Here is a 27,089-nt window from a genome sequence, read left to right as displayed (position 1 = left end):
TTCAGAGCATGATAGTTAAGCTGACTGCAGAAAATAAACTTTGGAGTGGATGACTGGAATTGGAACACAGTCATTTTTACTGGATTTTACGTGTATGATTAGACTCGTGGTGGTTTTGATTAGAGTCATATAAACCTTTTGTTTAACTAGGAATAGAGCTTTATCTACTATGGCCTTAATGAGCCACATTATGGTTTTGTTTTTTAGTAACTGTTTTATGGAAAAGGAACACATCCGTTGCTAAAACTGTACATCCCTATAGAAAAGTACAGGCTGAGCCTAAACTAAGTAAAAAATATACAACTCAAGGCTATGGCCAGTGAAAAATGCACATCTAGTGCAATTTTATTTCGCTAACACAAACAGGCATACACTGACACAATCACACACAGACACACAGAACAGGCACACAGAGTACACACAGATGCAAGCCCATGCGCACATACACACACACACTCTGAAGCAGCTGTTCTCTCCGATAGTTGTGTTCTGTCAGCGAGAAGGTTGGTTTCTATCCGTCGGCCATGTCAGATAGCATTGCTGAGCTGAAAGAGCTCACGGATGCGACCGAAACGTGCCAAATTACAGGGTCTGAAGATGCCTCTCACAGGCTATCCTTCATAATGATGTACCAGGAACATTGTAGAGTGCTCAGAGAACACTACAGTACACACTGTTGTACAAGGGGGCTTGGGGGTGGCTGCTACGCTTCACGCTTCAGCAAAGTCCCTCTAACATCACTGTAATCCCCCCCCACACACACACAGACAAACACTATTAGAAACAACACTTAGAAGGTTTTGTGGGGGAAGCAAAGTTAATTCTTACCACAATTCAGGAATTTCCCAGCAAACAAGCGGTGGAGCCAAGAAGATATATATGGGGTAGACCCACAGGGCCGAGTGGTGTTGTGAAGAATTCTGAAGGATTCATCGTAGCGCTTACAGGAAGAGACGTGGCTTTTAATTAGGTAATACAGCACTGGAAACAGGCCCTGGAAATGAAATGGGGGAGTTGGGGTGAGATAATTTTTTGAGGACATGGCTTGGAATGGCTCCAGGACAATTTCTTCATTTCTCATGGCTGCAAAAAGTCCAGAACAGATCATTGAACTTGGCTAATGAAGTAACGTTGGATTTCCATCGCAGACTTGAACCATTATGATAGATGGAGAGAGGCCTATGTGGCCTGCGTCATGCCAACACAAACACAAAGACACGGTTCTTTGTTCCCAATATGGAGGCTTTCGATTTGAACTCCTACACAACCCACAGAAAGGTCTTCAGTTGGAGGACAATGACAGATTAGAGGGATTGCTTCATTCCCAGTAGATGAAGCCCTTTCCTTGCTCTGTCATGCTGTGGAATTCTTGGCAAAACAAGCAAGTTAGAAGAGTTCAAACAGAAATGTCAAATTTCGGTGTCAAGAACATTTCCCTCCGATACTGGACTTGGACTACCCTTAATCGCTGCCACTCGCCGTACTTCCTCAATGATGTTTTGGCGGTGGAGAAAGTGACGGCCGGGGCAGGTGCCGAGGAAGCGAGGGCCCTGTCTCCCGGACATAAACAAACACCTCACATCGACTGTAACACGAAGCTCTGAACCTTCCATTGTCCCAGTCTGTAATCCCCAGATATTTTAGGATGACTTCCATCATTCCTGTTCCCAACAACTCTAAAGCTTCAAGCCACAGTGACTAATGCCCTGTGCTCACATCTGCAATCATGAAGTGCTTTGAAAGGCTGATTATGGCACACATCAACTCTAGCTCAGCGTTTAACACCATTGTTCCCTCCAAGCTCGTCACCAAGCTTAGAACCCTGAGAGTGAACACCTCTCTCCGCAACTGGATCCTGGACTTCCTGACGGGGTGACCCCAGGTAGTGAGGGTAGGCAACATCACCTCCGTCACGCTGACCCTCTCCATGGGGGCCCCACAGGGATGTATGCTTCAGTGGCGGTCAGTGCCCTTTAAGATGAGGGAGGACAATTTATTTTTCATTGGATGACTCTCATCCAAAATGCAGGTATGTTTACCCCCTGATCACGTGTAAACACAGTTCACCCTCATGACAGCCACGTTGTGTTCCTTCTCTTCCCTTCGCTTGTGGTCTTCAATGCACAACACATCAGCTGTATGTGACCAGGCGAAAAAACCTTTCCAAGCCAAACCATATCATAACCGCTACACACAGCCTACATCGTTGTCACCATATTAGCTAAAGTAACATCATAGTCAGCACAGCTAATAGAACTAAAGCATTACTAAACCTGCTACAATCATGCAGTAACGTTAGTATAGAGTCAGTAAGCAGTTACACCGGCGGGCCACGGTGGCAAAAAATGAGTAATACCAAAAGCTCCAGTGTTGTGTTGGAAAGTCATAGCCAGCTAGTTAGCATAGCATCCCTCTGTTTGAGCAGGGTGTTTCATTAGTCTAAACTATCTAGCTGCATTTGCTAGCTAAGTAAGTGAAACTGAAAGTGAAAAAACATGACAATCTCTCTCTCTATTTCTCTCTTACTTCTCCTTTATTTTGGAATAAATACATTTCTTCAAAACTGGTCAACTATGCTTTCAGTACTAGATTAGTTCTCTGATCCTTTAATTGGGTGGACAACATGTCAGTTCAGGCTGCAAGAGCTCTGATATGTTGAAGAACGTCCTCCGGAAGTTGTCATAATTATTGTGTAAGCCTACAGAAGGGGCTGAGAACCATGAACCTCCTAGGCTTTGCACTGAAGTCAATTTATCCAGAGAAGGACGGAAGCTAGCTGTCCTCTGGATCCTCACTACTCTGGACGGTTCTGACTTAGAATATGTGGACAACTACAAATACCTAAGTGTCTGGTTAGACTGTGAACTCTCTTTCCAGACTCACATTAAGCATCTCCAATCCAAAATTAAATCTAGAATCGGCTTCCTATTTCGCAAAAAAGCATCCTTCACTCATGCTGCCAAACATTGCAGTCTATCACAGTGCCATCCATTTTGTCACCAAAGCCCCATATACTACCCACCACTGCGACCTGTACACTCTTGTTGGCTGGCCCTCGCATCGCACTCGTCGCCAAACCCAATGGCTCCAGGTCATCTACAAGTCTTTGCTAGGTAAAGCCCCGCCTTAACTCAGCTCACTGGTCACCATAGCAGCACCCACCCCATAGCACGTGCTCCAGCAGGTATATCTCTCTGGTCACCCCAAAAGCCAATGTCTCCTTTGGTCACCTTTCCTTCCAGTTCTCTGCTTCCAATGACTGGAACGAACTGCAAAAATCACTGAAGCTGGAGACTCATATCTCCCTCACTAGCATTAACCTGTTACGGATGATGCGAATTCTCGCAGCTTTTCGCAACGTTTTGTTAAAAATCGCGCAACATTTCAACGTCCTGCTACTCATGCCAGGAATATAGTATATGCATATGATAAGTATGTGTGTATAGAAAACACTCTGAAGTTTCTAAAACTGGTTATGTCTGTGGCTATAACAGAACGTGTTCAGGAGTAAAAATCCCAGGGAAAACTGTTCACCAAAAACACAAAAAAAATATATTCATCCGCCAGTCTTGGAATTGTCTAAGGCGATGGAAAATAGATGAGGTTCCGTTTACAACGCCTACAGCTTCCACACGATGTCGCCAGTACTGGCATTTCATTGCAAGTTTATCCTTGGTGGGATGACGTATAGGCACTTTCTGTCTTGGGGTGCACCCAGGAAATTATGAAAGTGAAAAAAATGGACGATGATTTCAAGACTTGCTGCTATCGAATACAGATCGCCCGTGATCAATTTGATCAATTATTAACGTTTATTAATACCTAAAGTTGGTTTACAAAAGTAGTTTGAAGTGATTTGTAAAAGTTTATAGGCAACTTTTTTTATTTTAAAAAGTGACGTTGCGTCTTGTAAAGGTGAATTTTCCTTGGATCAGACGGCCTTCATAAATGGACATTTTGGGCATACTTTGACGGATTTAATCGGGAAAAATACCCAAATGTGATGTTTATGGGACATATAGGAGTGCCAACAAAGAAGCTCGTCAAAGGTAATGAATGTTTTATGTTTTATTTCTGCGTTTTGTGTAGCGCCGGCTACCGCTAAATCTTTTGTTTAGGTCTCGTTCAGGTATTTCGGGGGGTGCATGCTATCAGATAATAGCTTCTCATGCTTTCGCCGAAAAGCATTTTACAAATCTGACATATTGGCTAGATTCACAACGAGTGTAGCTTTAATTGAGTACCTTGCATGTGTGTTTTAATGAAAGTTTGAGTTTTATCGAGTACTACAGGTGGCGCTCTGAAATTTCCGCTGATTTTGGTTCCTGTACAGGAACAACAATACAGCACCAGCTGTTAGAGCAGCTCACAGATCACTACACCTGTACATAGCCCATCTGTAAATAGCCCATCCAACTACCTCATCCCCTTACTGTATTTATTTATTTATCTTGCTCCTTTGCACCCCAGTATCGCTACTTGCGCATTCATCTTCTGCACATCAATCACTCCAGTTTAATTGGTATATTGTAATTACTTCGCCACCATGGCCTATTTATTGCCTTACCTCCCTTATCTTACCTCATTTGCACACACTGTATATGGACTTTTTCTACTCTAGTGTTGACTGTATGTTTGTTTATTCCATGTGTAACTCTGTGTTGTTGTATGTGTCAAACTGCTTTGCTTTATCTTGGCCAGGTCGCAGTTGTAAATGAGAACTTGTTCTCAACTAGCCTACCTGGTTAAATAAAGGTGAAATAAATCCCAAATAAATGAAAATAAAACACCAAAATAGTGTGTTTTAAATCAGTTATTTGGTGACGTGGTTATATTTAGTATAGTTGTATCTAAAATTATAACTTTTTAAATGTTATACAATTGACATTTTAATGAAATTCACTGAGGAGGATGGTCCTCCCCTTCCTCTTCTGAGGAGTCTCCACTGGTGTGCTTAGTCCCCTCCTGCACTCTCTGTTCAAGTTTTCTGACAACATGACGGTGGTAGGTCTGATCACCAGTGATGATGAGACAGCCTACAGGGAGGAGGTCAGTGACCTGGCAGTGTGGTGCCGGGACAACAAACTCTCCCTCAATGTTGCTGACCGTGGACTACAGGAAAACGCGGGGGTGAGCACGCCCCCATCCACATTGACAGGGCTGTAGTGGAGCGGGTTGAGAGCTTCAAGTTCCTCAGGGTCTAAATCACAAAGGACTTTAAATGGTCCACACACACATGCACAGCCCTAAGGAGGTTGAAAAAGTTTGGCATGGACGCTCAAATCCTCAAAAAGTTCTACAGCTGTACCATTTGAGAGCATCTTGACTAGCTGCATCGCCTCTTGGTATGGCATCAGCACTGCCCTCGATTGCATGGCGCTACAGAAGATGGCGCGAACAGCCCAGCACATCACTGAGGACGGGCTCCCTACCATCCAGTACCTCTATATCAGGCGGTGTGAAAGGAAGGCCCGGAAAAATCGTTAAAGACTCCACCCACCCAAGCCATAGACTGTTCTCTCTGCTTCCGCACGGAAATCATTACCGGTGCATCAAGTCTGACACAAACAGACTCCTGAACAGCTTCTATCCCTAAGCCAATATACTGCTAAATAGAGAACAAAATGTTTACACAGACTATCTGAGTTGACCCTTGCATTTATTTATTTTTTTGCACTCTCTATGCACTCACGCACACTGACACTCCAACACACACATAACATGCACACACATTTATATGGACTCTATACACACGCGCGCGCGCACACACACACACACACACACACACACATATAGCTTCCAATACTCTACTCAGCAAACTGGATGTAGTCTATCACAGTGCCATCCGTTTTGTTACCAAAGACCCTTATACCACCCACCACTGCGACCTGTATGCTCTAGTCGGCTGTCCCTCGCTACATATTCGTCGCCAGACCCACTGGCTCCAGGCCATCTATAAGTCTATGCTTGGTAAAGCTCCCCCTTATCTCAGCTCACTGGTCACGATAACAACACCCACCTGTAGCACACGCTCCAGCAGGTATATCTCACTGGCCATCCCCAAAGCCAACACCTCCTTTGGCCGCCTTTCCTTCCAGTTCTCTGCTGCCAGTGCCTGGAACGAATTGCAAAAGTTGCTGAAGCTGGAGACTTATATTTCCCTCACTAACTTCTAACATCAGCTATCTGAGCAGCTAACCGATTGCTGCAGCTGTACATAGTCCATCTGTAAATAGCCCACCCAATATCTACCTCATCCTCATATTGTTTTTATTTACTTTTCTGCTCTTTTGCACACCAGTATCACTACTTGCACCTCATCATTTATCACTCCAGTGTTAATCTGCTAAATTGTAATTACTTTGCTACCATGGCCTATTTATTGCCTTACCTCCTCACGCCATTTGCACACACTGTATATAGACTTTGTTTTTCCCTACTGTGTTATTGACTGTACGCTTGTTTATTCCATGTGTAACTCTGTGTTGTTGTTTGTGTCGCACTGCTTTGCTTTATCTTGGCCCGTTTGCAGTTGTTAATGAGAACTTATTCTCAACCAGCTTACCTGGTTAAATCAAGGTGAAATAAAATAAAACACACTCACACACACTCACACACACACTCACCACATACAATCTTAATTTATGCTGCTGCAACTGTTTATCATACATCCTGATGCCTAGTCACCTTACCCCTATACATATCTACCTCCATCACTTCAGTATCCCTTCACTTTGTAAATATGGTATTGGAACTGACCCTGTATCATAGCTTCTTACTTTCTTGTGTTCTTCTTATTTCAAATGTTCATTTCTTGTGTGTTTTTGTTCAACCTCGTGTGCTAATTTGATATTGACCACTGCGTTGTTGGGTTTAGAGCTTGCAAGAAAGGCATTTCACCGTACTTGTTGTACACGTGACATTAAAACGTGAAACTTGAACGCCGCTCCTAAAGACTTCCTGTCTGCCAGCGCCACAGCCCTGGTCCCCTTCCTCCAAAGCGCATGCTCAACACACTGCTATAGAACCAGAGAAGAGCACATTCTTGTTTCACAGCCAAACATTACATATGTTCTGTTTCCTCCGTTTTTGTGTGTGTGTGTGTGTGTGTGTGTGGAGAAAGAAAATAATTCTTCCATGCGGCTGTGTGTGCCCTCCTCCCCTCTTATTTCCCAAACAGCATCTCTCATGTTTCAGCCATTTAATTGCTTTGGCTCCAAGTTTTCCTTCCCCCCCCCCTCTCCCTTTCTATGCTTTCGTCTCCGAGTGAAAGGAGCGGAAGGCACTTCAGTGCTGATTAAAGTCTGCTTTTGGCTTCACTCTGTCTAAACCGAAGGGAGTGGGCTTCACTGGATTGGAATCATAGCCTGAGAAAAGGACCTTTTGAATTAGAAGCTCCTGCAACTCTGGTACTTTCTCAGGTATTTGTTCTGTGTCTTTGTTTAAGAGGCCTCAGAAGTGACACCCAACCAGTAGAGAGAATGTATCGCCGTAGAACATCCACTGTGTGTCGTGTAAAAGTGGTTTTAAAACAGCCACCTGAAAGCGGCGAACGGTGAAAGAATACATTCCTAAAGTCTGTTAAAAGATAGAGTGAAGTCATGTCCTAATTCTCTGCTAGTGCACATTGCAGAGGCCTTTGTTGTATTCCCATCAAAGGGACTGTGTAATTTGGGTCCAATTCAGATTTACACTGTAAATGGGGGTCCAGTTCAGATTGACTTAGGTACACACTCTCTTGTGGGCACTAGATGAAAAATAAGTTTCTTTGCAGAAATAACCATACTTTCATCGCAGTGCTGTCTGCCCTACAGTATGCCCTACAGTATGCCCTACCGTATGTCCTATGTTGCACAATGACAACTGTATTTTGCAAATTTCTTTCATTGTTGTGATGTTTTGGTTGATTGTCCTTTACAGGTTTCCACTTCCTGTGACACCATCACACCATGCCTGAGGGGGCGGGCCGAGGCAGCCAGAGAAAGCCCAGCAACCAAGGTCAGAGGTCAACACTGACACTGTCACACCTGTGACATTATTGTTGTGTGACGTCAGAGTATTCTATTCAACCTCAGATGTTTTAATATACTCTATGTCAATGTATGCAAAAAAATGTTACCTCAGCAGTTTCACACTGTAGCTACAACATAGTTAAAGATGCACTCCGGGATCTTAAGCACAATACATTTGTAACGAGTTGCACAAATTGGATTCGTAAAACATATCACACAAAATGGATGACGTCGTACACAATTGGATGACGTCGTACACAATTGGATGACGTCGTACACAATTGGATGACGTCGTACACAATTGGATGACGTCGTACACAATTGGATGACGTCGTACACAATTGGATGACGTCGTACACAATTGGATGACGTCGTACACTAAAAAACGGGGACCCGTTTTGGCTCTTGAGCACCACTTTCAAAACTACTGGCTGAAACTATACAAACGTTTGAGAGTGCATCTTTAATGATAAAGGAAGAGCTCAGTAATGAGCTAGCATTATGAAGAGCCACTAAGGTGGATTTCTGGTGTAACATTGGAGTTCTTGTTAACGGGATAGAATTAGAGTGCAAGTTCTGTTTCCTGTATGTTTCGTGGCCGCTCGCAAAGTATAATGTTGAACAATGTTTAGGGGTAAAAAGAGAAGAAATCTCTCTATTCAGATTATACAGAAAAAAAATAGGCTACAGAGCACGCCCAAGATAAGGGTGTCCAGTTAGCATAGGAATGACAACATGTCCAAATTGTCAAATTGACAAGAGGGAAGTGGTGAGACTATGGGAGGGCACTGCACGTGACTATATTTAGGCCTTAGTCTGCCCCTCTCCCACACCCCAAGTTTTCCCAACAAAGAGAGTGCTTATATTAACAGAGTCGATCATGAAATGTTGTGCAAATGCACATACAATGTGAATTGTTTAAGGGTGTTCACTTCTCATTGGAAAGTCCTCTGTAAACATAGGGAAGTTGGAAGGCCTTAGAGTGGCCTAGCTTTGGCTCAGCGTTGTGAAGGGTCACAATATCAGATTTATGGGATTTATTATACTGCATTGCAGGGTCATTTATTCCAACATAGAAAATACTGTTTCGCATAATGAAAAGTATGTTGCACTGCTTTTATAGGTGTTTTTATGGGTTTGTTTTTTCACCCTTTATTTAACCAGGAAAGCCCTTTAGTCGTTCCGGGGTCCTCTATAGTTTCACTCACTTCACGTGGTCTCCTTATATTATGTATTCTTTCAGGTTACTAGTACAGTCTCCTAACTCATTTGTACCGTCTAAAGCATTATCCTTCACTGACTGCCTGTCCCTCAGGTGTATTTAGCTCAAGTGAGAATGTTTTTTTTGCAGAATGCCCAGTGAGTTTCATCTAGATTAACACCCAGAAACACAGCGTGCTTGTTCGTCGTACTCACGGAGCCCAGTGGAGGCCCACCAAGCAGCGCACTGTACTTTATGTCAAACACATCTCACAGAGACTCAGCCAGAGGAAAAGAGAGCTACTTTGTTGCCCTTTGAGCACTAGGTCAGTGTGACTTTGCCAGTTTGTGGTTAGTCGGACTCCCTACTAGTTTGTTGTTGCTGATGTTTTGGAATATGCAAATTACCCTTCAAAGTCCAGTTAACGCGTCTCCCATTGAGCTCATTTGCACTTTCCCCCTGTCGCCCCTAGCAACAGCACCAAAGTCAAGCGTGTTCTCAGCTTTAAACAGTGTGTTGTTGGTCCCGACCACATCCTCTGGTGGGTTGTCAGGTGCAGGCCTCGTTCTACACACAACAGTCGGTACTGTTTTTGTCAGTTAGCAGAAGATCATCTTCCCCCTAAACTGTGTCATCTGTTTACTTTCTCTTTCCCAATATCAGACCTCAGGATAAGACCCAGATGCTGACAGTTTGAAGTAACAAAAGTTTATTGCAAAAACAGGGGGCAGGCAAACGACAGGTCAAGGGCAGGCAGAGGTCGGTAATCCAGAGCGGAGTCCGAAAGGTACAGAACGGCAGGCAGGCTCAGGGTCAGGGCAGGCAAAAAAATAGAAAACAGGGATTTGAGAGAAAACAGGAGGACGGGTTGAACGCTGGTAGACTTGATGAGGCAAGACGAACTGGCAACAGACAAACAGAGAACACATGTATAAATACACAGGGGATAATGGGGCTGATGGGCTACATCTAAAGGGGGGTGGAGACAAGCACAAGTATAGGTGAAACAGATCAGGGTGTGACACTCAAAGTCTGTCTTTGACACACACACACATCAGCCTTGAAACTCCCCCAAATAACCAGTATTCTAAAACACCAAATAAGGCGAATGCAACATGAAAGGCCAGCATGTCCTTGTGGTTTTCTCTGCATGGTTCAGAGCTTTTTTTTCAGTTTCAGAAAGACCAGAAAATAGCAGCTGTGCCAAGCTCTCACCTCCTGTCTGCCCTTGCTTCATAAGTGGCTTGCACCCTGACTTGTACTAAAACAGGAAATCTAAAAAATACTCTCTCTCTCTCTCTCTCTCTCTCTCTCTCTCTCTCTCTCTCTTTCTCTCTCTCTCTCTCTCTGCATGTCTCTCGCTACATGTCTCTCGCTAACACTGACAGTTCCTGTCTCTGTAGTCTGTACAGTCAGACTCACAAAGTGCTCTAGACAGGCCATTGCCAGATGAACGAGGTGAGATGGTGGTGTGCTGTCGGGAAAAAAAACAAATCTATTGTAGTAACTGATAGTTGAGTTGGAGTGTGGTTGACGTAACTGAGTTTGGTTCAACGCCGGGCGGGCGGTGGATCCAGGCCAGAGGGTTCAGTGTGGGGTGTGGAGCTGGCTGGTCAGTGGTCTGAGAACTCTGCCTGAGTGGGACTGTCTGGGAGCCGAGCCCAAGTGTGTCAGTAGCAGCAGCAGTGTGGTGAATTAGTCGTTGGTTTGGATCCGGTAGATTAAACAGGCTGACCTCATGCGTTCTGGAGGGCAGGGGAGAGGCTGAGCTCACTGTTTAGCAGGTAGGTGAGTGTTGCTGTTTGCTGGAGTAGATCTCTAATGGGTTATAACCATCAGTAGATGAAGGCATGCCCCTTTTGGCACTGCAGGAGACTGTTAGTACTGGTGATTGAGTTAGTGGGGCTGTCCTTAGCCCTCATTGGAGCATTACTGGATAAATGGAAATAGTAGACTGTTCAAGTCCTGCACTGACCAATGCTTTATTTTACAGTAATATTTACCTGATTTGACTTTCTGGTTACATGGTCAATTGTTATTACACAATTCTGACCTAATAACTCATTCTTGTTTTTATGACATTAATGGCACTGTTCACCATTTTGTAGCAGGTAGTTAACAATACTGTGTTTAACTATTATATACTGTGCCAGAAAGTACCCATTGCTGCCACGTAATGTCTTAGCAAATACTAGGGAAATGGCAGCTGCAACAAATAAACCGCCGTTTATAAACTGTATGGTTCCAGCACTGAACGCTGATTGGCTGACAGCCATGGTATATCAGACCGTATACCATGGGCATGACAAAACATGTATTTTTACTGCTCTAATTACGTTGGAAACAGGTTATAATAGCAATAAGTCACCTTGGGGGTTTGTGGTATATGGCCAATATACTGTAATTGTATATGCCTACCATGGCACAGCTTTGGTGATACGTCAAGTGTTCCACTTGAGCCCACATGGGTCTCTTGAGTTGATTTCATTATACTCTTACGACTCAATTGCCAGTTTTCCCCCCCAAAATATGTGATTACGGTGACATTACTGTATATAAAAAATGATTAGTTGAATCAACAAAATCCTACTCATGCTAGTAGCCCAGATTGGCTACACTCAACCAACAAAGGTTATTCAAAGGGTTCTCCTATAGGGATAGCTGCAGAACTTTTTTAGGTTGCAAATAGCACCTTTTTTCTAAAAGTGTTAGTTTTTCTGAATGGGAGTGTTGGAAAACAACAGCTACCGCCCCGGCTTCAGGGTGAGGATAAAGGGTCAGGTATCATCTTTGACTAAAGCAATAAATATAGCACTGCGTATGCCCATGGAAACTCTGTCTATATACACATACTGCAAGTTTATAGTCTGTGTTAGCCTCGAATAAGGTCATTCCCAATTGGGCAGCCATGAGGTAGATACTCTTCATGGAAAACCACTCAGATTGGTTGTGAAAAATGTCTGCAATTAGAAAGTATAATATGAGTTTGGAGCAATTATACTGATTAATCCATTTTTCAAAATAGAATTATTGGTTAACGATGCATCTGCCCTTTTGCACTCAAGTGTCTTAACATAAATATCCAATGTGTTTATGGGATAAGGGCTATTTGACCTCATTTTAACCCATTGTAAAAACAAAACAATGAAAAAAAGTAATTGAATCATTGTTTATAATACAATTCATTGGAATAGGATAGCTTATCATAATTTACCTTTCTGTTTCCCAAAGTGCTAAGATTTTTTTATGCACAGTGAGTCTCACCCGGCATCTTACTAAATAGATCACCACCAGTCAAGCATTCACATCTATGTTTAGCTGGAGGGCATATTCTGCTGTCTTTCTCTTTTTTCTCTACTGAAGCCATCCATATTTTCCATCCACATAAGACTGGAGTCATTCTACTGCTTTTCTTGGAACCAGGCCAACGTAGATAAACACTGCCCTTCAAGCGGCTCAAGATTTCGCTTAAATCAAATTCGGGACAATTCATTCGGCCAAAAGTTCTTCAGAATCTTGTGTGAATGCCCTCGAGCAAGGAAACCATAGTGAATGTCTACAACAGCTAGCTAATGGTTAAATTAAGCTTTTGATAGATGGGGGTGCACACCACGGTCACAGACGCACAATCATGGTTCATTGCAATTCATAGTGATTCATGATTACTTGGTGGAATATGGGTAACATTTGAACAAGAGAGGAACAATCCATAGAGGTTCTAATGAAGATTACGTACCTAAATAAGGAGTTGTTGTTTTCGTCGTTTAAGGGTTAGTGAGCTAGCGAGGCAAGTACCAGTCGTCTGAATTGAACAATTATGCCACAGGAAGTTATGGATTGTTCCTCTCCGTTGGCCCGAGAGGGCAGCCATTGTAGCACCACCACTTCTACATTTTACTCTCAACACAGTGAAAGTCTTTTTTTTTTGTAGCCCGGGCTTATCTCATGCTCATTTACCGTGACAACCAGTCTATTTTCTCTCCAATTGTTTGCTTTCAGACAGAACTGTTCTCTGTCTAGTGTTCTGTTCCCTGTGTTTAATTGGCCTTGCCTGACAATGCTGAGATGGTCCCAGTAAAGGGAGTCATTGGGACCTCAGTGAATCTACTCCACCGACCGGCGGATAAAGCTGGGGAGGGAATTGGTCTCTCTGTTTCCTGTCTGCCCTGATTTGGCTTTGTGTGTTTTTGCATAAAAGTGCAGGAGGTTGCCAGAACAAGAAGATTGACGGCGCGATTGTAGCAACCAAACTGTGAAAAAAAAAAGAGTTGTTCTCGTAGTTACACCTTTTTTTGACACCCCTTGGTTCCTGCATGGCAGCTTTGTGGTCATGTTCAGAGGAACACAAAGGAAGCTGTTCAGTCAGCCTGTTCTGAAGTTCATGGCAGAAATCAACCTGCACATTAGTCTTGTAGTACTGTAAGTCTTTTGTCTTATTGTTCCTCAAGAGAAGAAGTGTTCTGGCACCTCTTTCTGCTGATGGTTGGTTGGAATAGTTTGTGTTGATTTATGTTGACATGACATTGACTGTCTCATCCTTTTCTCTCCTCCTTTTCCCCATCTTCTCCCTTCTTCCCTCACCCAGCTGCCAAGCGCCCCTCCTCCGTGTCCTCCCTGAGCAGCATTGTGGGTAGGATGGCCTCGTCGGAGAGCGCATGCCGCGGGAGCTGCACCTCGGTCAACACGGTGTGCTCGGACAGCGACCGCACGGCCAGCCTCAGCTCCTCTGCCTCCTCTGCCTCCCTGCAGGACGTACACTCTTCCTCCTCCTCCTCGCTGCCCTATGGGGCCGTGCCTGCCTACCCCTCCTCGCCGCAGCGCAATGGCTCCGACATCAGCCTGGACCTAACTCCTCTCTCCCTGCTCCCAGCGGGGGTAAGCCCTGCCACTGCCGCATCCCCGCCCAAGCTGTCTCGCTTGGAGAGGGTGGCGCTGGAGATAGTGGAGACGGAGCAGGCGTATGTGAGGGACCTGAAGAGCATCGTAGAGGTAAGAAAGAAGTCTTCCTCTCCCCTTTCCTCCCCTCCTCTCATTGCCTCTCCTCCTGTCCTTCGTACTGTCTGTGTGTCTCCTCTCTGAGATCTGGCCTGGTGCTGGTATTGGGCTGAGGGCAGCTACACCTGGCCAGTAAATCTAGCTACGGGAATTACTACCACCATTCCTGGTACTTGGCACCATATTGACATGGAAAGAATAGGGTTTAACATGATCATCATATGGTTTACATATTGGCATGTATACAGTTTACAGTATACATATTGAGTTGATTATTTCTGAATTGGAAATACCACAATGCCTAATGACTATAATGAAACTGGAACTCATGGATACTGTAGTTGTGTCAGCAGTTTTTCAACCCCTTTCTAAAGAAGAACTCCTCGACTCTCCCACCAGCTTCCTATTAGTAAAATGTGAACAATGCTTTCATCCCCTCCTCGTTCAGTGGCCATCTTAGAGCCCTGTCTGTCCTCCCCGTGTGCCTCTGTGGCGACATCCATCAGTGGCCCAGGTGGAACGCGAGGCGGGCAAGAGGAGGGCATGGCACAGGATGAAAGCAGCAGTAAATCCAAGTAATTTCTTCAAAAGGATGTTTCATACTCCTATCCGACAGGGTCAGCTGACTTGTGACAATGAGGAGTCTGTGACTGATCACTCACACACGCTAACGTATGCTCACATACTCACACACATACTCACACACACACACACTGATACCACACTCGTGCACGCACATTTACATGCACGGACACACACAGATGGATGATTTGTTTGAGAAGGAACAGAGTGTGGTTGTTGAGTCAGGGGCCCTTTGGGTGGACGACAGTCAACAAGTTTATCATATTGCCATTGGAAGCTGATGGAACTAAAGGATTTAGCTGTGACCTTTAACTTCTTATGGCTGGGGCAGTATTGAGTAGCTTGGATGAATAAGGTGCCGAGGTGCCCAGAGTAAACTGCCTGCTACTCAGTCCCAGTTGCTAATATATGCATCTTATTAGTATATTTGGATAGAAGACACTCTGAAGTTTCTAAAACTGTTTGAATGATGTCTATGAGTACAACAAAACTCATATGGCAGGCAAAAACCTGAGAAAAAATTCAACCAGGAAGTGGGAATTCTGAGGTTGGTCGTTTTTCAACTCATTCCCTATTGAAGATACAGCGGGATATTGGTCATGTTGCACTTCCTAAGGCTTCCACTAGATGTCAATAGTCTTTAGACTTGTCTGATGACTTGTCTGATGCTTCTACTGTGAAGTGGGGCCGAATGAGAGGGGAATGAGTCAGAGGTCTGGCAGAATGCCTTGAGCTCGTGACGCTCGTTCACGTGAGAGCGAGCTCTGTTCCATTGCTTTTCTACAGACAAAGGAATTCTCCCGTTGGAACATTATTGAAGACTTATGTTAAAAACATCCTAAAGATTGATTCTATACTTCATTTGACATGTTTCTACGGACTGTAACGGAACTTTTTGACATTTCGTCTGCTCCTAGTGAACACGCTTCGAGAGTTTGGATTTGTTTACCAAACGCGCTAACAAAAGGAGCTATTTGGACATAAATGATGAACATTATCGAACAAAACAAACATTTATTGTGGAACTGGGATTCCTGGGAGTGCATTCTGATGAAGATCATCAAAGGTAAGTGAATATTTATAATGTTATTTCTGACTTCTGTTGACTGCACAATATGGCGGATATCTTTTTGGCTTGTTTAGGCTCTGAGCGCCGTACTCAGATTATTGCATGGTTTGCTTTTTCCGTAAAGCTTTTTTGAAATCTGACACAGCGGTTGCATTAAGGAGAAGTGTATCTAAAGTTCCATGTATAACATTTGTATTTTCATCAACATTTATAATGAGTATTTCTGTAAATTGATGTGGCTCTCTGCAAATACACCAGATGTTTTTGGAACTACTGAACATAACGCGCCAATGTATACTGAGATTTTTGATATAAATATGAACTTTATCAAACAAAACATACATGTATTGTGGAACATGAAATCCTATGAGTGTCATCTGATGAAGATCATCAACGGTTAGTGATTCATTCTATCTCTATTTCTGATTTTTGTGACTCCTCTCTTTGGCTGGGAAAATGGCTGTGCTTTTCTGTGACTTGGCTCTGACCTAACATAATCGTGGTGGTGCTTTCGCCATAAAGCCTATTTGAAATCGGACACTGTGGTGGGATTAACAAGAAGTGTATTTTTAAAATGGTGTGAAATACTTGTATGTTTGAGGAATTTTAATTATGGGATTTCTGTTATTTTGAATTTGGCACCCTGCACTTTCACTGGCTGTTGTCATATCGATCCCGTTAGCGGGATCTCAGCCCTAAGAATTAAGGTAGGCCAGGAATCAGGAGTCTCTCTATGGGATTGAGGGGGAAAAGAGAGGAAAGACAGCCTTAAAGGAATAGAGGAAGTGACATCACTTTGTCTCATTTTTGTTTTGGCCAGCGCTCCCTTGAAAAACTAATTTGCATCTCTTTTCCTGGTTTAGTGTTATGATTAGGTTTAGGTTTACGTTTAGGGTTAGATTTAGGTTTATGTTTAGATATAGGGTTAGGTTTAGGGTTAGATTTAGGTGTAGGGTTAGGTTTAGGTTTAGATATTGTGTAGAGGTTAGGCTAAAAGTCCATTTATACTTGATCTGAAAATGTGGTCGGAGGCGCCGTTTGTGTGATGCAATTGCGGAGCATCCAGAGGCATGCAGAGACCAAATCAAGCTCCGTACCACATCGCCGTGCACCTCTCAAATTTTGTAACAATGCGGAGAGCTCTGCATTGACAGGATTGGCTGACAGTAGGTGAGGGTGAGAGGCCCTGTATAAACACAAACTCACTTCCTTGACAACTTCCTTCACAACAGCTCTGCTCCGTTAAGTACAAGAAGTATGAAAGCCCTGACGCCTGCGGAGGCCGCGTTGCAGTAAATGCTGTAAATCAAATCAAATCAAATGTCATTGGTCACATACACATGGTTAGCAAATGTTATTGCGAGTGTAGCGAAAATGCTTGTGCTTCTAGTTCCGACAGTGCAGCAAAATCTAAAAAGTAATCTAACAATTACACAACAACTACCTAATACACACAAATCTAACTAAAGCAATGGAATAAGAATATATCCATATAAATATATGGATGAGCAATGACAGAGCGGCACGGGCAAGATGCAATAGATGGTATAAAATACAGTATACATATGAGATGAGTAATGCAAGATATGTAAACATTATTAAAGTGACTAGTGATCCATGTAATAAAGTGGCCAATGATTTCAAGTCTGTATGTATGCAGCCACTTCACTGTGCTAGTGATGGCTGTTTAACAGTCTGCTGGCCTTGAGATAGAAGCTATTTTTCAGTCTCTCGGTCCCAGCTTTGATGCACCTGTACTGACCTCGCCTTCTGGACGTACGGCCACTTCATACATTGGATTGACCGCGCAGAGCCTTTAAGGGTTATGGTGGTATAAGGGTTCAGGTTAGGGGCATGGCTAGGGTAAAGGCTCATGGATAGTTTGTTGAACAGTTTGTTGATAGCTACTTGATCATCTTTAAACAACCTTTTTGGTTGTATTTTCTTTTTGGTTTTATTGTGAAAGCCAACCTGATGGACCTAGGGCTAGTGTTGAGGTGCAAGACAGTGTGGTTCATGCAGGTCAGGTCGGTGCTGGAGTGATCTGATTAAGGGGTTCTGCCTCTGCTTTGATGTGGAGACAGAGAGGGAATGTTGCCAATGGCACTCATTAGCAAGTGGAAGTCAGCAGGTGGTGCAATCAGCACTCTGGGAGAACGGGGCTGAGAGCAGAGGGTTAAATGTGTGTGTGTGTGTGTGTGTGTGTGTGTGTGTGTGTGTGTGTGTGTGGTTACGAGAGAGAGGAGGTGGGAGAAAAGAGAGAGGAAGAGAACATTTCTTCAGGACATGTGATGATAGGTGTGTGGGGTATGGGTTAGAATGGCTGAAATGGAACCCTTGTTCCTTTTGCTTGACAGTTCTTTTGAAGTTCAGCCTTTACGAGCCAATAAAAAGAGCAGGCATTTGACTGAGCTAGCCTGTGCAGGGATGCCTTCCAGATCAAATGTCCATACATTTGTTTTTGCGGACAGGGATTTGGGCCAGACCACGGCTGTTTTATCGATCTGTGGGCCCCTGAGTTGATGGAATGGAGTTCGGTGTTGGCTGATCCAGAGTGCTGACTGTGTGAGTTGCACATGTGATGTCTATCGGCTCGAGCGTTCGTTAGGCTCAGCCTTTACCAGTTATGGAAATCTGGTTTTGATCCAGGGATGATGTCAAAGTTGCTGGTAATAAGAACCAAGTATGATGATTGGAGTGTGTGTGTGCGTGTGTGTGTGTGTGTGTGTGTGTACAGTTTATTAGCTTGCCTTCTGTATGTTGTGCATGTGTGAGCTCCCATATTGCTCCTATAGGTCTTGAATGTTCAACATACAGTGTTTTGGAAGACACAGGAAGAGAAAATGGGGAGAGCCGGGGCGAGCCGGGGAGAGCGAAGCCCCCTTTCATTCTCGCTGTACTCCTGCCAAATAGGACAGGAAATTGGGGGTGGGGGTTTGGGGGAAAGGAGCATTTTTAGCCTCTCTTTGGCTGTAACCCCCAGTTTGGGGCACATGAAGAGGGGATGGAGGGGCCCTTGCAGGCAGCACAGAGGGACAAACTCCTTTCTCCAAATTCCAACCTAGATTCTCAGACAAAGAGACCAAAACCTGCCGGCTGCTCTGGCCTCTCTCGCTCTTTCTCTCACCCTCTTTCTCTTTCTCTCTCTCTCTTTCCTTCTCTTTTTCATTCTAGCTGTCTTTCTTCCTTTCATAGTGAAACATTTATCTCTTTCTCAATTTCTTCTGCCTTTCTATTCTTGTGCTCTCTTGCGTTTAACCCTCTTATGTCTAAATTTTCCCCTCTAGTCTCTTCCTCATTCTTACTGTCTTCTCTCTTCTGTCAATTTCTCACGCATCTGTCTGTCTCTCTCTCTCTCCTCCTCTCGCTATGGGCCCTAATTGCCCTCCCAAAGGAGTGTGCGTGCGTGCGTGTGTGTGTGCGTGTGCGCGCGCGCGCGAGGGGGAATTCTTGTTCACCCCTGACTGCCTGTAAGTCGACAGTAATTACAGTGCCAGTGTACCCTTGCCTTTAAAAGGTGATGAGTGTGACGGGAGCCCCACTTATTTTCGCCTCATTTTGCCCTACCTCGGCCTGTTTGCTTTTCCCAGAGCCCCGGTGGCTCTGGGAAAAGCCCCGGTGAAAAGCCCCGGTGGAAACAAACACAACTGGAGACAAAGCAACAACATAAAACTCCACATTTTACCCTCCAAGAATGTACCCTAGGCGCGCTCCACTCTGCTCGACTCCGTCAGGTTTGGGGGCCATTGAAGCTCCCTTCCTGGTCTTAACGCCCTGCCATCCCCACCTCGTACCCCCTCCTACCTCCCTCTCTCATGCATACTTTGTCTGTTTGTTTATTCACACCCGTTTATTTTTGCAGTCAAGTTGGCTTCATGTTATTTTAACGTGCTTTGTTTTTCTGTTGTTGGCTTGTTCTCGCTGACCAGAATGGTAACTGGGTCTCTGGGTGGGCCGCAGCCACCCTCACGGCTACTCAGATCTCTCTGTTAAACTCAGACCAACAGAATGAACTGCAACCCTGGATAGGATCCTTTGTGGTTTCTCCACTGGGTTGGCATCTGGAGAGAGAGTTGTCTGTAGGATGTGCCGTTATCAGATGGGCTTGTTGGCCACTTAAAAAGCCAGCTGGTTATAAGACTATTGGGCCCTGGAGAGCTCTGATAAAGCGCTGACAGCTAGCCTAGATAAGGCCTTTTAGCCTGACTACTGATCACTACATTGGTGGTGGGAGACTTGGAGAGTATTGTGCTCTGGGCCTGTGGATTGGCCAGACATATTTTGAAGCCCCCTTCTTTCCTAAGGCCCTTAGCCCAGCTCGGAGTGCTCTCTCCCAGGCTTCGCGGAGCAACGTGCCCTGAGGGTGGTGGTATTTGGGGATGTTAGTCTGCGTTTTTAGGTGGGACATATCATTTATCTCATGAGACTAGAGCATGGCTTTATTTCCCAGGCCAGAGAGAGGAGCACGAAAGGAAAATACAAATATTGTAACTGTCAGGCCTTTGCCACTTTTGTTAATTGCTAGGTTTGCTTTCTTGGGCTTCTCAGTGTGTTTACAATAAGGATCGGTGTAGGGCTCAAGTATACGTTTTTTTCTCACGAAGAAAGCCTTGATGATAATTCAATTACAAATGACCCTAAGACAGCTAACCGAGAATCATCTGGATGAAATGAAGGGACGACGCAGGGGAGGGACAAAGAAGGGACTTTTGTCCATTTCAGCAACTAGGCATTTTGTGTTATGAAGTCAGAAACAAATGAACATGAAGTATGAATGATGAGATTATGATGAAGATTGTATTTAGTTTATTTTGTCAATAAACATACTGACGTGCATTTACAGTACAGAATCACATTCACAGTATCTCTCTCTCTCTCTCTCTCTCTCTCAGGACTACCTGGGTTGCATCATTGACTGTGGGGACCTGCCACTCAAGCCGGAAGAAGTCAGCACTCTGTTCTGCAACATTGAGGACATCTATGAGTTCAACAGGTGGGTTAGTGTGTGTTTTCTCTGTCTCTGTCTGCTTACGTGTTCGACCTACCTCATCCTCACTGGTCACCACAGCTGTTAGATTGCATCAGCCCTGAACTGGGGTCGATGAGATGTGTCCTCATGCTTTTGTGTAGATCTTAGCATGTCGCAGGTAGGCTACATCTTTCATCTCAGTGCAATGTCTTAATGGTGATCAATGTTACCACCTGTCAACGAAAATTGAATATTCTCCATTTCACTTGGCTCAATTTCACTCAGCTCTGATCCGTGTTAAATCCTACAACTATGGTGGTGAAATCTCTCCTGCAGCTGCTTTTAAACCCTCCTTTCTCCTCTGTTTCTCCACTTGTCTCTGTCCTCTCACTCTTCTGCTCCATGCTCTCACTCTCTCTTTCTGTGTCGAGGCAGCTTGTGTACAGGCTGCAGCCTGGGTGGCAGGGATGTACGTTTAATGTGCTGCAGACACAATGGCTGGCCCACCAGACAGACAATGTGCAGACACCGGGGCAGAGAGAGTATGAGAGAGGCAGAGAGAGTATGAGAGAGGCAGAGAGAGTATGAGAGAGGCAGAGAGAGTATGAGAGAGGCAGAGAGAATGATAGAGGCAGAGAGAGTATGAGAGAGGCAGAGAGAGTATGAGAGAGGCAGAGAGAGTATGAGAGAGGCAGGCAGAGAGTATGAGAGAGGCAGGCAGAGAGAGAGGCAGGCAGAGGCAGGCAGAGCGAGGCAGGCAGAGCGAGGCAGGCAGAGAGAGAGAGAGACTTGGAATAAGGGATACTATGCTCAAGGTTAAGGTATACGTCTTCTGTCTTGGTTCACCAGATTTTGCATACCACAAAGGAAGCTTGAGATTGATTATATGTGTGAGATTATGTTCCGTACACAGTGGCACGGCAGCGTATCTGAGCTGTACTCCGGCTAGATGTTTTCAGATTGCTGTTTACCCTTTTATATGTTTCCTGGAAACCGTTTACAAGAGAGCAAAGAGACAACCATTTGGCTCACTATAGTTGCTCAAGCAATTTGACTTTGTCTAACTGTAGCCTGATTTTCATACATTTCCCCGTTTCAGGAGTGATGCATTGTTTATGCCAGCAGCATACCACCCTGCATACCCCTGCTGGCTTGCTTCTGAAGCTAAGCAGGGTTGGTCCTGGTCAGTTCCTGGATGGGAGACCAGATGCTGCTGGAAGTGGTGTTGGAGGGCCAGTAGGAGGCACTCTTTCCTTTGGTCTAAAAAAATATCCCAATGCCCCAGGGTAGTGATTGGGGACACTGCCCTGTGTAGGGTGCCGTCTTTCGGGACATTAAATGGGTGTCCTGACTCTCTGAGGTCATTAAAGATCCCATGGCACTTATTGTAAGAGTAGGGGTGTTAACCCCAGTGTCCTGGCTAAATTCATAATCTGGGTCTCAAACTATCACGGTCACCTAATAATCCCCAGTTTACAATTGGCTCATTAATCCCCATCTCCCCTGTAACTATTCCCCAGGTCGTTGCTGCAAATGAGCACGTGTTCTCAGTCAACTTACCTGGTAAAATAACGGAAAAATATAAATAGAATTGGTACAGTATTTGTGATTATTTGTCTGAAATAGAGAATGTGTCAAGGAAAAACAGGAATTATTACTATGTCAGTATTGAGTTGAGTGATGGGAACGTTGGAGGAGGGAGAAATGGCAGGGATGAGTTTGGCCCGGCAGCTTCCAGTGAAGCCCTGGGAAGAGTACCGCTCATATTTTTCATATTTCCTCAACACTCCTCGCCCTGCCCCCCTGCTGACACTCTTGTTTTCACACTTCAGTCTCAGGGCCCGTGCCAAGTCGTCTCTTTTCATTACATACCCCCCCCCCCCCCCCCCCCCCCCCCCCACATGAGTAAGTACTCACACCCTTCTCCAACTCCAATATGCTTCCTGCCCCTGGTTCTCATGGGAAATGGCCTCACTGTTGCAGAAAGAAACAGAGCGAGAGAGAGTTAGGGATTTCTCCCGTCTGCTCCAGGTTCTGTGCAGTGTAACTCATTGCAGTACAGTAAAGTATGTGCATCAGTGCCAGGGGTTTATCCCCATCGCTCGTTGCCGTGGGGCTAGCGAGGCCATAAATTACATTTGTTTGTAATGAACAGAATGAGAGCAGTCAGTTCCCTAACAGGCACCCAGGGAGAAAAAAAAAGAATTGTTTGCTAACTCTCTTTCTTTTTTTCATCACTCAAAGTAGCACACTGTTCATCTGTGGAAAAAAGGATTGACCTCATTTTTATCTTCTCCTCTCCCCAATAAGTAGAGAAAGAAATCCACCTTTTTCTCTCTCGTCCTTTTTCTTGTTCTGCCTTTTCTAAATCTCATCTCCTCATCGCTGTGGTATGCAGCCCCTGTATCCACACTGGTGTTGTTATGTCTACTTTCTTGGCCTGTTCTCCAGGCAGCATACGGATGTCGTTTGCCGTGCCGCGGTGGACAAAAAAACTGGTGTAGAGTTCTGGACCCTGTTGTGAGCAGACCGAACCGCAGCAAGAGACAGGGCACAGCCTGGTGAACAGTACAGCCATGACAGACAGCCATGACAGACAGACAGCCATGACAGACAGCCATGACAGACAGCCATGACAGACAGCCATGACAGACAGACAGACAGACAGACAGACAGACAGACAGACAGACAGACAGACATGCACGCACTGTACTATTCTAGTAGTTAGTCAAAGACCAGTAGTGCGTTCAATCTTGTCCATCTTTATTAGATTCACGCTGAGTAGAAACTGTGGCTGAACAGGCCACTATGATAGTCAGATAAGTGCTAAATTGTCTAGTCTGTCACGGAAAAAGGATCCTGCATCACTGGCCTAGTACTTTAGAGATTTATCTCTATGGATACGTGACAAAGACGTGGAATCGTGACCTCTACCTTTTTCTAACCCAACTCCTAATGAGTGACCGAGAGACAGACACGGAGGCAGAGAGATCAGTCAGGCCTGAGCTTATCAAGATGACTTAACTGTCTCTTCCTTAGAATCCCTGCCCATCCTCTCTTTTGTCTCTCTGTTCCAAATCCCTCATTTGGAAAGTTTGCCAGAGACGATTGAATCCTCAGTAGGCTAACACAGAAACAAAGAAACCGAGAGACAGAGAGAGAGAGAGAGATAGAGACTTTACTACTGCACATGAAGATGTTTAATTGCATTGTTTGAGTGCCATGGTTTATCTCTTGCATCTGTCTAAGGCCTGGTGCAAAGTCAGCCACGACTCACGCGCAAAGTTCATTTCAACTAGAAACGTAGACGTTTCAAAATGAACACACATTTTGTTGTTGTTGTTGCGTGCAGCTCCTGTACAGTATAATGACAATGAGAGGTAGAGGATCTGATAGAATAGCCTAATAAGAAACACGTGTTCTGTATAGTATCACGGGTTTCAAAGCTGGCTATGGACAGCGTATTTTGATAGTTCCTGACGTTACAGTATAAACAGATCAATTACCTCCAGTGGCTGTGGATAATGGTTTTATAACCCGTTTGGTGTACCACTGCTATTTCTTATACTGCTGGTGGAATGTGGACGCGTGGCACCATAGAAATGTAGAAGTATGATTATTGCAATGGTCTGAGGGGCTTTTCCCCGTTCTAGAAATTCTATTTCTATGTATGTCTGATTCATTCAACTTCTTATGGAGTAGACGCGTTGCTTGTGGAACGTACAGTAGGGGGGGTTGGGCTCTGGGGCCCATCGCTCATGGTGGTGGCCTGTGTGTGGTGACATTTAGTCAAGCCTGGTTAGTTCCTCCACGATGTGTGATTTAGGCCACACTGTGACCCCTGCATGCTTGGCTCGGGTCACGGCTCCTATGAAATCCCGCACGATAGGCATAACCCCTTACCCTCTCACTCCTGTCCAGTCAGAGTCAGTCTGAGTGCTAAGCCCCCTCACCCGCTCACAGTCATCCCTGTGACCCGGAGGTCTGCCTGGGAGGGAATCTTCCCTCTTACCCTGGTTGGCTGGGATCCAGGAAGGGCCAGTCCCCCAAACCGTGCTCTCTGTTTTTATCTGCCGTGGCTTATGTGGGAGTGGCTGGTGTTGCTGAGGATGCGGTGTCACATGAAAGAAGTTCTCACTTTGAGAGAGGCGATGAAGTCGGCATGTGAAGATACTCAGGGAATGGATTGGGAACATAAAGCCAGCAAGGTTAAAGTGCATATAAACACTCTGATTTAGGGATGTAGATAGGTCTCTGTTGTTTTTGTCTGGCACTTACTGTGTCGTTACTCAAGAGGAAACAGATCTGCAAGGGCTTTAATCTAATGCAGAGATCGCACTCCATGAGAGAGGAATGCTTATTAAAGGAGAAAGGAGGGAAGTGAGGCGTACAGGAGGAAAGGAGAAGGGGGGGATACTGGCTGTATGGAAGGTAAATAAACTAGGGCTCCCCACAAGCACAGTGAAAAGAGAGGTTCAGAAGTGCGTCAACGGAAAGAATGAAACAAAGGGAGGGAGCGTGTGAGGTCATTGATGCAGTGCGCCTCGCAGGTGACCCCCCCCCCCCCCCCCCCCCCCCCCCCCTACCCGTTTGACTGTAACGCTTTGGGAAATATATGACTGTAGAGGGATCATCTGGAGGAGGCTCCTCTTTCCTCTCACAGTTCACCCTCTTATCTAGAAGAGGAGCAAATGCACATACGTTAATAATCAGATTGTCATGTGTCAGTAGGTTGTCAGTAGATTGTCAGTAGGCTTCATTTAAAACTAGTTTTCCACTGACCTCAAATATGGAGCGTCTCTGTTAAACGTCTATGGATGGAGTGTTTTAGTCAGGAAAAGCTGGGAAAGTAATTAGTAGGTTGGTTACAAGTATAACGCAAGTCCAAGACAGCCAAATACATTCCAGGACGTTTGTCTTAAAGTACCAGGCCCTGCTAGTAAGTGCCAAGCCTTAATTAAATCCAATGTTTGCAAACATGCTACAGCACTGCAGATGTAGTCTTGTTGAAAGCCCTTTGCTCTTGCAGATGGAGGGAAATGTCTCCGTGGTGGCATGTTCTTTGTTCCCTCTTTCCCTTTGTCTTTGTCTGTCAACAACAGGATTCAGACATCAGTCAGGGCCAGTGGCACGCAGAGACACCCTGCTCTGTGGCCATTTGATAAAAACCACCCATAATTCTCCCTTGCTTCCCGCAAAACCCTAATGACGCCCTCTCACCGCGGAGGGAAGCCGCGAAACAAGCCTCGTCTCCGAGGGAGGAGAGAGCGACGAGAAGGAATGGAGGGCTGCGGTTTCGCTCCAAACTTTTCACCCCGTCCATATGAAGGCGAACTCCGGGTGTTTACAGAGCGCCTCTCTGTTTTCCTTCGGAAGAGGGGGGATCCCGGGAGACAGACCAGTCCGGCAGCCCCGGGCCTCTCAGAGATGCGGGGAAGTTGGGCTTCGCTAATGAATTGAGTGCAGGTGGGCTGCTCATCACGTCGTGTCACCTCAGATATGGGCTGATGGGGCTGCGGTGAATGACACCTTCAGTTTCAGCTCACTGTCCAGGAATGTGAGGCTAGTCGTCTCTGTTGAGATGTCCCAGTAACCACCAGAGACTGCCATTACAGCCATTAGTCACATCAACCTCCATCTTCTCCTAATCGGAGCCGGAATTCAAAACGCATCGCTGTCCCTCAACTCTCCTCACTACTGTTCCTTACCTTTTCCACCATCTCCAGCCAAGAAAATTCTGCACCGATAGTTTTGATTCATTCAGATACTGAAAGGAGAGACCCGCCGCTCTCTCCCCCCGCTGACATCCACGAAGTAGGAGGAGGTTAATCAGAAGTTACAGGCTCCTGGAGAGAGCTTGCGTATGTGTTTCATAAGAGTTCTGTCCATGGTGATGACGGGGCTGGGGTGTTAAAAGTAGTCTGATCCAGGTCTGTGTTTGTAAGGTGTGGGGGTTGGGGAGGCTGTAGTGGGACAGCTGGAAAGGGGTTCTGGTTGGGGTTGGCTGATGTGGGGATAGATGTGTCCCATCTGCATGCATTTAGGAGATAGTTTGGAAGGATCGGAAGGGGAGACATGAACGAATACTTTGTGGAAATGGAGTTGGGATTTGGGATCCGTCCCTGCCAGGATCGTCTTCGACACCAGCTCCAAGGGCCTCAGTGGAGACGGAATAACAGTCTCCAAACAAAGTTCTCATGAACTGTCCTAGACCTTGACAAACTCACATGCACTCATAAGCACTGCACAGTGTCTACCAAG

At 45.2% G+C, this 27,089-nt stretch overlaps 1 protein-coding gene across 2 annotated transcripts in view; it reads left to right on the top strand.

Annotated features, from left to right (window-relative positions):
* The window catches only part of LOC110507505 (uncharacterized), a 59,562-nt gene that overhangs the window by 13,663 nt on the left and 18,810 nt on the right, over positions 1-27,089 (top strand). For both annotated transcript variants that reach the window (XR_016492647.1, XM_036964710.2), the window contains exons 2-4: positions 7,921-7,998; positions 13,799-14,202; positions 20,752-20,852. Coding sequence is in view for 1 of the 2 variants with exons in the window: in XM_036964710.2 (XP_036820605.2) it covers positions 7,950-7,998; positions 13,799-14,202; positions 20,752-20,852 (554 nt within the window). In the remaining variant the exon portion in view is untranslated. The remainder of the gene's footprint in view (positions 1-7,920; positions 7,999-13,798; positions 14,203-20,751; positions 20,853-27,089) is intronic.

This window comes from Oncorhynchus mykiss, chromosome 27 (assembly GCF_057628025.1).
Source record: "Oncorhynchus mykiss isolate SJ-2025 chromosome 27, ASM5762802v1, whole genome shotgun sequence".
Lineage (NCBI taxonomy): Eukaryota > Metazoa > Chordata > Actinopteri > Salmoniformes > Salmonidae > Oncorhynchus > Oncorhynchus mykiss.
This window is presented reverse-complemented; position numbering and strand designations above follow the sequence as displayed.